Raw genomic sequence first — 17,116 nt, forward strand, 5'->3', positions numbered from 1 at the left:
TGCCTCATATCAACATCCAGTATGATACAGCTGATTTAATTGTTTTCGCCTTACAGCAACAGAATGTATTGGTTGATCAATATGTATGATTTATTGAAAATATTCACTTGAACTATCGTTGTTTTAAAATTTCGCTTGAATGTCAAGTAAGAAAGCAGTAATTTAAAGGTGCTTTAGATCGATGCAAACAGCCAAATTATGTAAACATTTCGTCGATTTTATTATTTATCAATGATTAATATAATATAATCGTCCCCTACTTTGAGGGTGTGACAGATAAATCTCCAACTTAAGGGACTTTGCCGAAGGTAAGACATTCGAGAATATCATCCAAAGGGTTGGGGATTTCTCTGTTTAACCCTCAATGTAGGGGATGATTGTTTTTCCCCCATCCTGTTTCACTCCCAATTCGGTTTATTTGCAATTAACGTCCTATTAACAGCTATGGCCATTTAAAGACGTGCCAGGTTTTGATGGTGGAGGAAAGCCTGAGTTCCCGGAAAAAAACCCACCGACCAACGGCCAGTATCTGGCGACTCCCGCACGTAGGCCTCGAACCCGCAATCCAGTGGTGGGGGGCTAGTGGTAGCGAAATGTCAAACGCGTTAACCACTTCGCCACCGCGGCCCCCTGTTTCACTCACAAATCCGCCGACAATCGGTGATTGCGTGAAATACAAGCGTGATGCATGTTTTCCAGCAAATCCATAGTTGTCTTACATGGTCTTCTACTGTTGACGTGACGCCAATGTATTGATGAAGTGACGTCATACCATGTTATGACTTAGATCGTGCCATTCTGCACGAGGCTATCTCCCCCTATGGAGTGACAAGCTGATCTTTTCCGGATTAAAAGGGAGACACACCTGTGAATAGTGGGAGAATAACAAAAAAAATTGTGTGATATAATTATTCCACGATTTTTATGTTATTAAGATTCAGGAAAGCGTATAACTTTGATAGTTGTATTCACCAGGGACAGTTATTTGTGATTTTGGCGACATGTTGATAATAGCATAACTATAGGATAACATAAAAGTGAACACCCACTTGCTTTGTCGGGAGATGTTATTATAATATATCATTGTGTGCAAGAGAAAATACCAAGAGGTATTTACCTATGTAAATAATAATGTCAACACAAAACTGCAGTCAGGATTCTGGAACAAATCGAAAATTGTACTTATTTGTCTGTAATCATGAATGACATTATATGTTAATTTGAGTGATGTTTACTTGAAATAAGTAAAAATAATGGCTTGAAGTTCGTTTACACATTGTATTCTGTTAGGTGTATAAAATACATGCAGTCAATCTTAACGAAGTAATAACTTTATTGGCGTATTATTACTGCTCTATTGATCACAAGATACAGCTACACTTCAATCAATTATTAATAAATATTTTTAAGTATCTAATTAATTCGAAACAGTATCGAATATACAATATATGTATTAATCATTTTTAACCAATAAAAATCTTATTCGGGTAGTTACATATATTAATACAGTCCCTTTATCGACAAAATAAAATCATCAGAAACGATTTTTGTTTTTAATTTTTCAACTTGTCCATATTAAGGGGAAATGATTTCAACAACTATTTTGATACCATACAAAGCATTATTTGCTAAATTGTTTTTAAAGATTATTAGATAAAATAGTCACATAACAAATCTGCAAACTTGGTGAAATTAACCTACCAGCAAATTTTTCGTTATACTCGATAGCTGAATTTATATATACTTGTTACAATTCTCCAATTTGTCAAAATAGCTATAGCTATTGCAAATAGTATTACTCTGTGCCGGTTTTGCACTTTCAGCAACATAGGTATTGTCTGCAGAATCTTTTGTGTCTACTGCAAAGTTGACATCATGGAAACCAGAATTGATCTACTGCACCAAATGCCAAAACTTAGATCTACATCTTTCGTTTTCCTACTTCCACTGGCTTCCTTATTCATATGACCTCACCTGATGCGAACACTCTAAACCATAACAACAACCAAACACATGTCTAGACCTTAGATGACCTATTGGAAAATAATTCTACATTTTGTAAAATAATAAGCTAGAACTATATTTATTAAATGTAATATACAGCGTATCAAAATGTGTTCTAAATTTAGAAAGTCTTAACCTTTAATGTATATCATTTACCTTCACTCGGCTTTGATCATATTAATTTATTTTAGGGATTTAGGTTTAATAAATTGTTTCGAAAACGTTTTAGGCACAAGGTCACATCGTGACGATTTGTGTATAATATTTAAACTAAAAACTGTCCCGGACGTCAAAACTATTAGTTCTTTTAGATTTCGCCGATGGCTGCTTACGTGTTAAGATAATGTACGCATTCAATATATTGTCTAACAGACCTCTTGACCCTTTAGAATTGCTAGATTTAGAAAGTCCTAACCTTTAATGTTTTTCATTTACCTTGTAGGTCGGTGGAATAGGTCCGTTTCATGGTGATCTAGGGAAAAAAATACTATGCTATCAAACTCTTCTGATTTCAACTCATCTATGTCTCTAGTATGATAGAAAAAAAGTCATGAAAGATTCCCTTTGGGGAAAAAATTGAGGCCATTTTTAAATTTGGCCTATTTTTCATCTTTTTTTGCCAAAAATGAAGAACGAGAATATATCGGTTAGATGAAAGAAAATTCTGATTTTTGATATTTTCTTTGATATTGGAGTGCTGCAAATATGTTAATTTATTACACATAACTCTATATCCTATTTTGACAAAATTGATAGGCTCTGGTATGGGCATCATTTCAAAATCCAAGATGGCTGACAATATCCGGATGAAAACAGAAAACAAAACATGGTACAAGCGTACTTCGGCCTGGTACAGGTATATTATAATAATATAATATATTGTAATAATATAATATATTATAACAATAAACTAACACGAATGTTGCATATATAACGTGTAATATGATAGTGTGAAAAAATTGTTGGGTACATACAGTACAGTGAGGATACAGTTATTAGCAGCAAGCATACAATCTCCATGAACAGGATGGTTAAATAAAACTTTCTCCAGAGTAGCTCCGAAGCCCTGTATGCACTTTTCAATACGCATGGCAATACATCATTTAATTTAATTATTTAATCAAAATCTATATTGTGTATTAAAAGCACACATAAACCTGTTGTAATTATTATGTAACATTGCAGATAGTATGCAGTATAACCATAATCTGTTTGCAATCTGGATTTATTGAAAAAGTGGAATTTCATTGAAAAGCAGCGGTTTTGCAGCAAGAATTGTCCACGTTGGTTGTTTTTTTTTATATTATTAATGATTAATGATTATATGTATTACTTTTGTTGAAAATATTTGTAACAATATTATTAAACGTCACGATAAGCCCCTTTTTGTAAACGTATGTTTTGCTGTGTCAGGACAATGTACTATGTACACAGGATTGGAACGGTTTCGCTAAAAAAAACTGTGTCTAATATAACTCTTTCGTCTTTGTCATATACTGATGCCTTCATTTCTGTCTTTTCAGGACTTGATATACAATAATGGATGGTCAGCACGTCCAAGATTACGATTTCCCTCATGTGCCTGGTGGTCTGCATGAGGGATGTTGTGTGATTTGTTGTGATGCTTTGGGGGATGACAAACAAAATTAAATATTGTATTTTTTCATAACAAATAAGGGGTAGGGGTAACTTAAATCACCTTTCTGAGTTAAAAGAATAAGATTAAGAAATTTTACCTCCATAATTTAAAAGAAAATAATATTTCTATCAATTCTACAAACATTCATACATATCTTATAACACACTTGCAAGAAAGTGTATGAATTTGTTCTGCAAAAGGTCAAAACCAAAACAATCACCTAAAATCACATCTTTGACTGATCATAGCAAAAAAAACGAACACACGGACATATATATTTTTTTTACATTTTTTACTATGCCATTAACTCCTTTTTCCAAAAATCCATATAAGAAAAAAAGTTTAATACAGGAATTTGTTGACTTCTCAAAGGTGTACATCTTTAGGGATTTAGGTTTAATAAATTGTTTCGAAAAAGTTTTAGGCACAAGGTAACATCGTGACGATTTGTGTATAATAATTAAACTGAAAACTGTGCCGAACGTCAAAACTATTAGTTCTTTTAAATCTCGCCGATGGCTGCTTACGTGTTAAGATAATGTACGCATTCAATGTATTGTCCATACAGACCTACTGACCCTTTAAATAATGTTTGATTAAAAGGTGAATATAATTCACAGGTAATTGAACATTAGCGTAAAACCCCTTAATTTATGAAATGTGAAATATCAATTTTCATTAAAATGGTGGAAAGTAATATATATATATTATATAACTTTAATTAGTTGTGTTAGTCTGCAGGTGGGGGATCGGGACAAGAATACACCTGCTGTCACCCACTGTGAAGTATAAATATATTATAACTGTATCAAAAGTTTGTGTAATCGGTGAGACTGAGAGTTTGGTGTTTTTGTTTAGCTTGTATTCAATCCCCACCCCGAGATGGTCGTTCCGCCTCCTTCTGCTATCCCTTCCAACATTTATATAGATGACACAGAATATCATCCAATTTTGCAGGAGACAAATTATCACTTGCTTCACATACAGTAGCATCCAGTTGGATCCAATAGCAGGGCATTGGGTTACCCTGATAAAACCTGTCGGAATATAGACCTTTATTTCTTAATTTAAGACCAAAGAGATCGAAGCCCATTGAAATTATAATTTGATCAAGCGCAGTTTCATGCTTCCTTCAGGGTTATGGCATTTCAATGATAATGCATTCCCAAATGGCTCATTTTCTGTGAACCGTCTTCGTATGACGTAAGGACGTAAAACTTCAGAGAGACAAATAAACAATCTCAATATAAATATGAATTTACAAATCACAAGAAACACGTATTCCCGAGTCATTTTGCTGCTATACGGCTCTTCAGGATTTCTCCTCAAGACCTGTATTGCAACAAGAGGTCTCACGAATCGATTTTCTTGTGATTTTTAAATTTGTGTATCATTTTTCTGTCACAATAACATCAAAATTATTTTTGTATTAGATAGTTGCATCATATGATGCACATTTCTCTGTTCAAAAAGATATTGGCAATATAGGGGAAATATTTTTAAGATTTGTACTTTGCTTGAACGCCGGTACTAAGCATAAGATGTTTTGCTCAGTCAAAATTACAATAGGTTATTGGCAGAAAAAATACCTAGGAACCAGAAATGGCATTTACTGATTTATTTCATTTATTTCTTTGAATATATATTTTCCGTAAAGCGATTATTCGCTATTGGGATTTCAATAACATATTTGTTATGGTACGACATTCCAATCAAGGCATCTTTTAAAATATGTTTGATTTATACCTATGTCAATAACTGACCTACCCCACTTAATATTACGGTCCTCTTCCCTTTACGTGATTCGTATAGGACGCAATGGCCCAATCTAGTATTGGTAACAAATTAGTTATATAAAGACTGTCATCAAGATAAGATTCCATTAATGATTGCATACTGTACTTGTATGGCGTTATAACAAATGGACCCCTAGTTCTGAGAGCAACCGTATACGTGGCCTTCTGCTCGCTTGAACAAAAGAAAAGAACGCGCCCGCGGATTTGATCCGCCAATGAGTATACAGATGGCGCTGATAGTCTAGCCTTCGGGGCTTGGTAAGAAAATCTACCAATGGCATTACGTTTCTGTAAAGGAAAGTGACACACGCTTTATTAATTCATTGGATGCGGTTGGTTAAAAAAAGTTGGTATGAAATATGTGGATTTATATTTTGAAAATGTGATAGATTAAAAACAGTACTGGATATTTATAAACGTGGGAGTTCATACAGGACACAGGAGTAGATTGTTACTAAGGACTATATTTGAATAGTTTACCTACGGTAAGTAACGTTTTTAAGTTATTTTTGTTTTCAAAACTCATTTTATAAACTGCATTAACAAACTTACATCTGTGCATATTAATAGCCAAAACAATTAAAATCGGCTTGAATTCCATTTAATTATTTAATTGTTAATATATAGTATGTCATATTGTGTGCACGTTAATAAATAAAAAAAAACTCCTTTCTCAACTCCAAATAACATATTACTTTAACCAACTGTTTCTTTAGTGCTCCCAACACTTGCATTTGTTTCCTTTTCTGTTTTATAAAACATGTACTTCGATGTATTGCCAAACAAAATTTGAATAAAACAAAGTTTAAACCAGCAATTGTATTGTTCAAGCAAAACAGTACGTTGTTCAAATAAGACTACTACTAAAACATTCAAACTGTATATGATTAATCAATGTGCTGGTAATTGTTATTGCTATCACAGATTATTGTTATTCTTTACATATTCTATACTTTTGTCATTAAATATAAGTATGTGTTCAGTAGATGGTAAAATGTCATATGTTTTCAACAAATGTTATATACATTTTTTATTAAAACATGTATTTTTGTATGAATTAAGTTACTTGAATCTCATTAAACGTGTACTGTAATTATTAAAAAATGAATTAGTCTTGTTAAGTAAGACATGTTTTAATAAAACAGTATATTTTTAGCTTTTTAATTGCAGTAACACAGTTTTCTAAAACACTTCTGAACTTACAACATTAAAACAAGCCTATTTATTGACCAACACATTTTTTTTTGATAGGGCAGCGTATCATCACATTGGATTTATTAAGACGGTTTCCAAAAATGATCAAAATGAAACGTGCTTTAAAAAATGTCTGAATCTTAATGGGTTTATTCACGATTGATTTCTCAACAAATTGATTGATAACGTGATGCTATTTCGTTTTATTTTTTTAAAGTATGTTTAAAAAGTGATAGTCATTAAATGTAATGATGCATCCGTGATAAATTATAAATCAAGATTTTTTTATCTTTTATATACAGGCTAACGTTTTGAAATTCGACAGACATGGAGTTGCTTCGTATGTTGTTCTTACTATCATTGGGTCGATCGTGCTCCACACAGACGTCTCATCTCAAAGAACTAGTCATTCAATCAGTTAATGATGCCATTCGAACGGGTCAGACAACACAGTTTGGACGTAATGGTAAGATAAAAATTGTTTTGTATTTTTGAAGATTGACTGAAAGGTATATTCATTCTACGTAGATATTTCACTGTTTTTAGACTATATTGCACATACGCTTAGCCGATCATTTCGGAACGTCATAAAAACATTGCCGATGTGTTATATGAACCTATATAAAAAAAATCCTTGAAATACTCAGTTAAAGTTCCATATTCTGTGTGGGAACTCATAATGACCTTTCTTTTTTTCGTTGTTGTCTTTTGGTATCGACGTTCAGTTCAGGATATAGAATGTATTCTGTGCTCAAGCCAATTTTCTAATAACTAATCAAAATAATGCAACATAATCAAACAAAAACATCCAGACATTGATGGTGATATTTGGCTTCAAATTTTGGCCCCCCAAAATCAATAACACGAATGCTAAATTATTAAACTTTTAGTGTTAACTTTTGCACAAATATTTGCTATGGTGCATGGCAGCTTTACTATGTTTATGTGTATTAACACCGTGTTTTACTTTGTCTATATGCATTAACACTGTGTTTGACTTTGTCCAGGTTCAGTAACACTGTGTTTGACTTTGTCCATGTGTATTTACACTGCGTTTTACTTTGTCTATATGCATTAACACCGTGTTTTACTTTGTCCATGTGCAGTAACACTGTGTTTGACTTTGTCCATGTGCAGTAACACTGTGTTTGACTATGTCCATGTGTATTTACACTGTGTTTTATTTTGTCTATATGCATTAACACCGTGTTTGACTTTGTCCATGTGCAGTAACACTGTGTTTGACTTTGTCCATGTGCAGTAACAGTGTTTGACTTTGTCCATGTGCAGTAACACTGTGTTTGACTTTGGTCCATGTGCATTACCACTGTGTTTGACTTGTGTTGACGCGGGGTTTTAGAAACGTTTCGACAAAAGATGTCAGCAACCCTAGGAAAATATATGGCGCCTACATGCATACTTACTGTTTTGCTTTTTTTTTTATTCAGGGGGTAAACAGGAAAAAGTAGGAATGGAAAATGACGTCGCTGGGTGTACTTTGTGGCAACACTCTCTGTTCTCTGCCAGTCCTGAACCGGGTCGTGTACCACAATCTGACAAAAATGCCGCTCTCTCACTTTCTGCATTGCGCAGGTTTAATGATTTGTGAGTACAAACGTAATTCACTGAGTAAATAGTTTTTTTTATTGTTTGTTTAACGTTTACTTCAGTGTAATTTCACACAAGTCTACAGCGGGATATGTAAGTAATAACTGCTTTCAGCTGCGGTTCATAGACGTTATGAATACCCATTGCATTATAGGAGAACGACAGTATCCCTAAAAGTTATAGAGGAGGGTCATTTTAATAGAACGAACTATTATAGGTATGGATTCATGGTGGAATAGTCAACTTCTAGTCCAAACGCACTGTCTGATTACTCATGACGGTTCATAGTCTAATGACCCGAAACTAAGTTTATTTAGTCAACATGGTGACACTTCAGCGCAACTGTAAATATAAGCGTACAGGAATCAAGACTGTTTTGAGAAACGCTTTTGAGTTTTTATTAAATGATTACTTGTTACATTGTATATCTTTAAGTCTCAAAAAATAAGTCCCCTTCGAAAATTTTAAAGGGTTTCTTTCAGTCATATTTGTTTCTTAAACAATCATTCAATTCATATAACGATGTTGAATAAAACTGTTTTTATTGGTTAATAAATATTGGAAATCTAGCTAGTAGATCGTTTTTAAACTATATATCAGTAAATGTTGGCGAAGATTCTATATATAATTTTGCTTCATAATGTTTGGTGACGTATTGATGCTGCAGTTGTTTTCTTCTTCTTTTCTTTCTTTATTATTTATTCATTTTTTTAAAAAAAAAATCTATTTCTATTTAATTTTATTCTTATTTTATTTGTCATTGTTATTATTTCCATTGTTGAGTTACATTTTCCCATACAATGTCTCTACTGTAGTAAATATAAACATGGCGGTTATGTCAATGCAATAAACGTTTGAACAATCTACACGTTAATTAAAACAAATAATCGTATATTTACATTCTGTTTCGCTGAAATCTACATGTATCTCTGATGGTAACTTTAAGAACGAAATGCCCTGCGGACGAATTCAATCAGCCATACTCTCTGTTTATCTATAGAGCGTACGCAGATAGCAATCATAATAAACACCTGTGATATATATTACAGGTACGTGGTCGTTTAATGACGAACTCAATGATCTGGTTGATTACATCTTTAGCCGAGTAGTATATTAACATATCATCAAACTATTATAATAGAACCATTAAGTGAGAAATAAAGTTCACTATTCAGTGTCGGCAAATGTAAATTTCAGGGGGGGGGGGGGGGGGGGGGCGGGGGGTTCGGTTGCTATGAACGCACATATTTACAACACAAAGTGAAATAATGAATTGTTTGCTATGTTTCATTTCCCGTATGTAGACTTTTCGTGTTCAATATGTGGGACAGCCAAATCCTCTAAAAATAATTTGGTACACGTTAAATTTTCATATGATATCCTCTGCTTGATTTGAATTACCGCCAGATTAATTCAAGATTTCCATATCCTTTCTGTTTTTCATATCAACTCCTGACTTGTTTGACACAATGTAACACCCCACATTGTACATATGAAATGAAACAAGACTTAAGGATGAGGGTCTGAACCATTACAATACAATCATTACATGACCTCAGTATTTATGTCTGAAAGAAGCGTCTCCCCCAGAAAATAATTGTTTGAATCACATGCTTTTATCACTTTGACGGTTAAATTTCAGATCCAATTCTACTGGTCCGGAAATGATCACAACAAGCGAAGAACTACTTGATACATGGCGTTCACAAATTACTTCTCAATGTATACCGTCACCTACGTCAATGAACTGCAATATGCTGGAAAGATACAGGTCAGCCGACGGAACATGCAACAACATCCATAATCCTTTATCTGGTTCCTCTTTTAGACCACACCGAAGATTATTACCTCCGGATTATGAAGACGGTAAATGATAAATCACATCACCACAAGAACTATGAAAAGTATGCCATATCACAGAAATAATTATCTTTTTCCGTGTAGGTAAAACAAATACCATACCGCTGAACCAAATCAGATCACGAAGACAAAATCTGACCCAAAATATTAAAGACTGGATGGTGCTCGAAGATACGTAAAAATGTAAAACAAAGAGAGATGCATCCCCCTCAGCAACATCTTTTCATAGCAGAAATATTTCCGGGTAGAAAGTGTGCATGCATCATTGTGTATTCTCACATCTAGCAATATTTCTCATATTGAACAAAATGTCTCATCTCTCACAATGTACATTAAATCTTACAATATTTAACACAAATGAAACATTTCACATTATTAAAAACTTTCATATTTGTCTAGAAGGAAAATTTAGTTTTATAATTGTTATTCCTGGTGAAAAAATGGAATATATGAAACTTTCAATTAACATTTATCTATTTGCTCCAGGTATTGATTCGCCTCGTATCCGAGCAGATAATGGTGCAATTCTCCCCAGCGCACGTTTGGTCAGCAACACACTACACAATGCTGGTCGTACACACACTAGTGAATCCTTTACCGTTATGTATATGTCATTTGGCCAGTTCCTTGACCACGACCTCACAAGTACTGCTTCACTTAAAGGTAAGAGGAGGAAATACATATCTAGTTAGATAAGGTATTAGTACAGTTATTTGTATGACTTCTATGATTTTAGACAGAATCCTAAAGTATATTTTACCTGTATACTACATAACTTATTTCTCAATATTTACAAGCTTTTGGAATATTTTTTTCTCTGGGCACACACTTTTATATTTACTGTGTGGAACCCATGTCCATATACTGCCTTAAATAAAACCATAAATAAATCATAAATAGGTACATATGTTTTTGTAGTATGTTTGTAAAATCAGTCCATCATGTCTTATATGTAATTTATTTCATTGAAGCAGAGAATATTTTTATTTTTAACATCGATGATTTCCTCGTTTGAAATGCAAAGATATAATTTTATCATTGAAGGGCGAACGTCTGACTAGGCGACAGTTTCCCAGTATACAGCAGTGATTGATAAATAAAAAGGAACAAAAACTAACCACTAAATCTATTTGTCATTAATCACTAACATTGGTGCAGCAAAAACGTTCGTTTATAATGCTATAAAAAGGACCTTTGGGTCTGGATTGTTATCTTTCATGTTTTTACAATTGCTAAGTTCACATTAAATCGATCCGTTTTGGTCTCCAATTTGTTTCCGATAAGATGTTAGACGACGTCGAAGGATATCCCGCACCCTCTGTCATACAATTCTGCAATGGGAAGCAGCATGTCCATTACATTATCACGTTCAAAAACATCCGTTGGTAATAAACAATGGAAAAGAGTGTTATGTTATTATTTCTTGCTAAATTTTCTTCAGTATTTCTGAAATGATGTGGCATTATTCTTTAATTGCCTCGTGTAACTATTTTTCATTTTTTTCAGTATTATTAAATACTTGCTTTTTCCTCAGATGAGAACAACAACCCTATTGATTGCTGCTCAAATAGCAACGCTGCACTATCAAGGTACGCGAGAATATGTGTCATAATATCTGCATGTCTGATTATGTCTTAAAATAATAACTAAATAAACCAACACATTTCCTTATTTATGGCGAATCGAACAAAAAATATATTGAATTAGAAATTTAATCTATAACTTCATTAATAGTTCTATAAAAAAAATAAAGATTTAAAGAAATTTGCGCGGTGTACCTTTGTCTAGGAAAACAGGATAAAAATGTACATAATTATACTCAGCATTTACACGAATAGGTATAAACTTACTTGTACTATTAGAACAATGTGGGTGGGTAGAAGAAAAAACAATATTTACACAGATGTATATAGCAACGGATTAGAACATGTTTAAGTATATCATTAGCCGCAATTCGAGCAAATAAAAAAAAATCTTTTGGAAAATGTGTTTTCATCTTTGCCATCATATTTGTTTTGTAAAAAAAGAGTATATATTTTCTTCTCAGTGCCTGTTTCCCGATAAAAATACCCATCAACGATACAAGATTTACCAAGTCGTGTATGAGTTTTACACGGTCTGCAGCTGCAGTTAAGAACGGATGTGACCCAGGTAGGTTCAACTATTACATTTTTTGTTTATCCTTTCTCAGTCTATTGAGCCAAGTATATCGGTTTTATGCGTTTGTGATAAAATAACCAAGTACTGCGAAAAGGACAGCAGAAATCATCTGTAAACTGTTTTGTAAAATATTGATATTCAAACTTCCCCTGATAGTGTAAAGATGACATCATCTTTAATACTATTATTTCCGTATTCCTTATTCCTTTTGCTATGGATAAAACCCTATCTAAATACGACAATTGTAGTGATCCTGTTAAATTGTTGTTATACTTCATTAAACCACCATCAATGTATTTAATATGTCCCGTACATATATGTGCTGTACGCTGTAACAGAGTGAATACTTGACGGTTTGACTTCAAAAATTCAATAACAATAGTATATGAGCCTGTATGTATTTGAATACATGTGAATAAAGATATGATCATTGATGACATCACAAAAACAGTGACAGGCAGACGTTGTTTGAGTACAATGTCAGATTATGACGAGAGATTTATAACGTAGCCTATCAACCATCTTCCGATCTGACGGGGATTATATATCATTGAATATATATTTATAAAATTACCTGTGTCAAACTGAATAAGTTAGAGCTAAAACGAATGTTCTTAAATTTTGTAAAGTCAACCAATTTAACAAGATTTTTTTCTATTTTTTGTATTTTAAATTTAACTTACGCAGATTATCGTCAACAAATTAATCAACTGACTTCATACCTTGATGCATCTAACGTATACGGATCTACTTTAGAGTCACAAGAAAGGCTGAGGGAGAAATCTGGAGGTAAAATGTTATTTGTTCACTGCAAGCTCAGGGAACAGAATTCAAATGTATGTCCAATTACAAAATTGTCAGAGAGGACTTGTTGTATGTATCTGTTCCCTTGGCAACCCTGAAAGAAAAAACAAATTTGTTACCTTTATTCACTGATTATATGTGATTATGTTACCTTATTACTGACATCTCAGAAGCATTTGCTAGAACGAAGGATTAGAGGGAATTATAAAATTAGAATTCAGTTCATCTCATTTGATTGAAATTGAAGAATACAATCAAAATTATATATATTATTTTGCAATCATTGGTCTTTTTAAGCGACGTCGCCATCTTGAAATTAACATGAATGGGTCAGGTATATTGCTTTGATTGATACGCTACTGCAGCTCTGCTCATATATATTTTAATTAATACCATAACCATAACACTATAAACATATCACTTATCACATACAACGACAACACATGTGTTGGTCCCTCCCAATTAAACCGTCGTATAATCTGGACAGTCTATTCTCTTTCGATTATGTGTTGGTTTATAAGGTCTTTAAATACATACAGCTCAGAACGCAATATTTTAACGTAAATAAGGAAAGAGGTTTATGATAAGAGTTCAGATAAAACATATGCTTTTCGGTGGCTGTACGATGTACCTAAACCAGTGGTAAATACTGTTCCAAAGGGAAACGTTTAGTTTCGTATAGGATTTAAATTACTTCAATTATTTTCTTATCCTTGGAACTTAACCTTGAATTTCCTTATTGTTTTCACTATTAGTTGATACATATTGACCTAAACTTTGATTTCTTTTGAAGGACGCATGCGCGTATCAGACCAAGGCGACCTACTTCCTTCATACAAAAATAATACCTGCATACTGACCAATCCTTCAAAAACCCACTGCTTTGACGCAGGTAAAGTATGCTATAGAAACAAATATTTTATTCATATACTTAATCTGTTGTAAAGTTTTACCACAGATTTTTGACATGTAATTTGTTTTCACACATTGTAAAGTCAGAAGAAAAAGACTTTTTAACTGCAATTTCGACACCTGAAAAAGGAGTCCTTTGATATTTGGATCCGTGAACTCGACCCGCTCCCTTAAAACTCGTTTTGCATATTTGACTAAAATTCTAAAGGAAGAAAGTTGACAATAAAAAGAAAAAATCCATAGATAAATAATGAATCAATTGATTGCATTAACGTTTAATAAATTAATGATGAATCGATTGATTGTATTAACGTTTAATAGATTAATAATGAATCAATTAATTGCATTAACATTTAATATATTAAGGATGAATAGGTTGATAATATTAACGTTAAATAAATTAATAATGAATCAATTGATTGCATTAACGTTTAATAAATTAATAACGAATCGATTGATTTTATTAATGTTTAATAGATTAATAATGAATCAATTGATTGCATTAACGTTTAATAAATTAATGTTGAATCAATTGTTTGCATTAACGTTTAATAAATAAATGAAGAATTGATTGATTTTATTAATGTTTAATAGATTAATAATGAATCAATTGATTGCATTAACGTTTAATAAATTAATGTTGAATCGATTGATTGCATTAACGTTTAAAAAATTAATGATGGATCGATTGATTGCATTATTATTTAATGATTTGCTTTACAGGTGATGAAAGGAATTCGGAGGTGCCTACATTAACGACATTACACATCGCTTTCCTAAGAGAACACAACAGGATAGCAAACACTCTCCGATTGATCAATCGTGATTGGAACGATGAACTGGTTTTTCAAGAAGTGCGAAAAATTGTTGGGGCATTACTTCAACATATAGCATATAACGAATACCTACCAAAAGTTATAGGACCAAGCTTCATGGACATGTATGACTTGAAACCAACTCCCACTGGATTTAGATCTGTGTATAATGACACTATAGATGCCACTGTTACCAACGTATTTGCAACTGCAGCTTTCAGGTTTGGCCACTCACAGATACCAGATAAGATGATGCTGATTAATAAAAGATTTAAAAAGAAAGCTATTATGAACTTAGAAAAACAATATTTCAAACCGGATCTCATGTTCGAGAAGAATGGCCCAGAGTGGCTAGCACGGTGGCAGGTTTCATATGCTCAGACTAAAGAGGATAACTCTATTCAGAGCAGTGTGAGAAATTTCCTATTTTTAGACTCAAAAAATGATAGTCTTGACCTCGCTGCTTTGAACATGCAACGGGGGCGTGATCACGGACTGCCATCATACAATGCCTGGAGGTCTTGGTGTGGCCTTAATCCGGCCTCAGACTTTAGTCACCGCAAAAGTGGACTCGTCAACCATTATCGCACTGGCAGAAATAGACTTTCTCGTATTTACAGGTATATACATTGTTTATACAAGACGCTTTTAGTTGTAAAAGTCTTCATTTGTAGCGTGCATACATCGTTCGCGCACCGTCCGCGTATTTAACAATCGATTGCCCCGTTGTGCAATTCTCTTCTCACAAATTCGCGATTTTGTAGAATTGGTTAATCAATATTACAGAATGTAAAATGTCCGGGGGGTTCATATGAAATAAGTTGCATGTACACTTTATATATTAATTTCTCATTACAAAAATGTACATGATGTTCATTGTTTTAATATTTTCTATAGCTCTTCTTTTTCTAGATTTTCACACCTCGACGAGTAACGTTAGTGCATCGGATCCGAAAAATAAGATCCTGATACATGTTCAAAGTGGCTATGTTTAACTTATGAGATAAGCTTATAGATGAAGTAAGAATAAAGAAGTATATGACTTAACACAAAACCTTATATATTATTAAGTTATTCCTCAATTTACACCAACCACGATTGTTATCTCGAAACGTTCGTCCATCGTAAGCTAAAATGTGCGCAAGCAACAATCGTCCAGATTTGTATCGTTCACACATGGTTCACACATCGTGCACACACCGTGCGCACACCGCCCATTGTGATTCCGCGGCTGGCTGTCTCGTTGGTTTATAGAGGCATGTCAACAAGTATAAATTCTCTAAACTTGAAAATTAGCAATTGATTACCAACTGTAAATATATGTTATTACGTGTTGCTAATCTCTAGCGGTAGGCTATTTTAGATGTTTATTTTGTACAAGTAAAATATCAGTTGGATCTGGTCTATGATATGTTTTGGTACAATGTCAAAAACGTGTTGTTGAAATTATTCGTTTTGAGATGCATACATAATCTATGAAATATCAAAACATTGTTTTGTATGGTGGCATATCTCTGCCATCTACTTGCGACTTACGAGTTACGTATGTCGACATAATTATTGAAAGATGTCGACATAATCTGAGAATATGTCGACATAATCTGAGAAGATGTCGACATAACTTTTAAATTATGTCGACATATTATCACATTTGCCGAGATAATTTTGCCGAGATAATTATCTCGTAAGTGGGTAACTCGGCTTTTTATCGTGTTAATGCTCGGGTGTGACATCGACTTACGACTTGCCACTTACGACTTATTTATGTAAAATCCCTCTTTGATTGATAAACTCTGTACATCATAGTAACCTACTGTAATATCCATATCTTTGATTTCCCATATTTACATTGATTTTACCAAGTTACTCACCAGTATAGTCACCACTGTTCAGTCACCATCAGCCCACCTTCGCGGTCCTCGTGCACAAGCCTCGTTTTGGTAAGTCGGCAATAATCTACTAGGATGTCGACATAAATAAGTCGTAAGTGGCAAGTCGTAAGTGGCAAGTCGATGTCACACCCGAGCATTAACACGATAAAAAGCCGAGTTACCCACTTACGAGATAATTATCTCGGCAAAATTATCTCGGCAAATGTGATAATATGTCGACATAATTTAACAGTTATGTCGACATCTTCTCAGATTATGTCGACATATTCTCAGATTATGTCGACATCTTTCAATAATTATGTCGACATACGTAACTCGTAAGTCGCAAGTGGATGGCAGAAATATGCCACCATAGTTTTGCATTTTTTTTTTGTGATGAAATATACTTATTTATCAGTTAGGCGTAAAACAAGTCCCAGAAGTACAGGTAGA

At 33.4% G+C, this 17,116-nt stretch overlaps 1 protein-coding gene across 1 annotated transcript in view; it reads left to right on the plus strand.

The window, feature by feature from the left end:
* The window catches only part of LOC110462299, a 35,516-nt gene that overhangs the window by 15,046 nt on the left and 3,354 nt on the right, over positions 1–17,116 (plus strand). Inside the window, exons 13-19 of the mRNA XM_021516211.1 lie at positions 10,070–10,107; positions 10,588–10,764; positions 11,636–11,690; positions 12,149–12,252; positions 12,949–13,050; positions 13,859–13,957; positions 14,701–15,412. Coding sequence (XP_021371886.1) covers positions 10,070–10,107; positions 10,588–10,764; positions 11,636–11,690; positions 12,149–12,252; positions 12,949–13,050; positions 13,859–13,957; positions 14,701–15,412 — 1,287 coding nt within the window. The remainder of the gene's footprint in view (positions 1–10,069; positions 10,108–10,587; positions 10,765–11,635; positions 11,691–12,148; positions 12,253–12,948; positions 13,051–13,858; positions 13,958–14,700; positions 15,413–17,116) is intronic.

The sequence above is a fragment of the Mizuhopecten yessoensis genome, unplaced genomic scaffold, assembly GCF_002113885.1.
Source record: "Mizuhopecten yessoensis strain PY_sf001 unplaced genomic scaffold, ASM211388v2 scaffold10771, whole genome shotgun sequence".
Taxonomy (NCBI): Eukaryota; Metazoa; Mollusca; class Bivalvia; order Pectinida; family Pectinidae; genus Mizuhopecten; species Mizuhopecten yessoensis.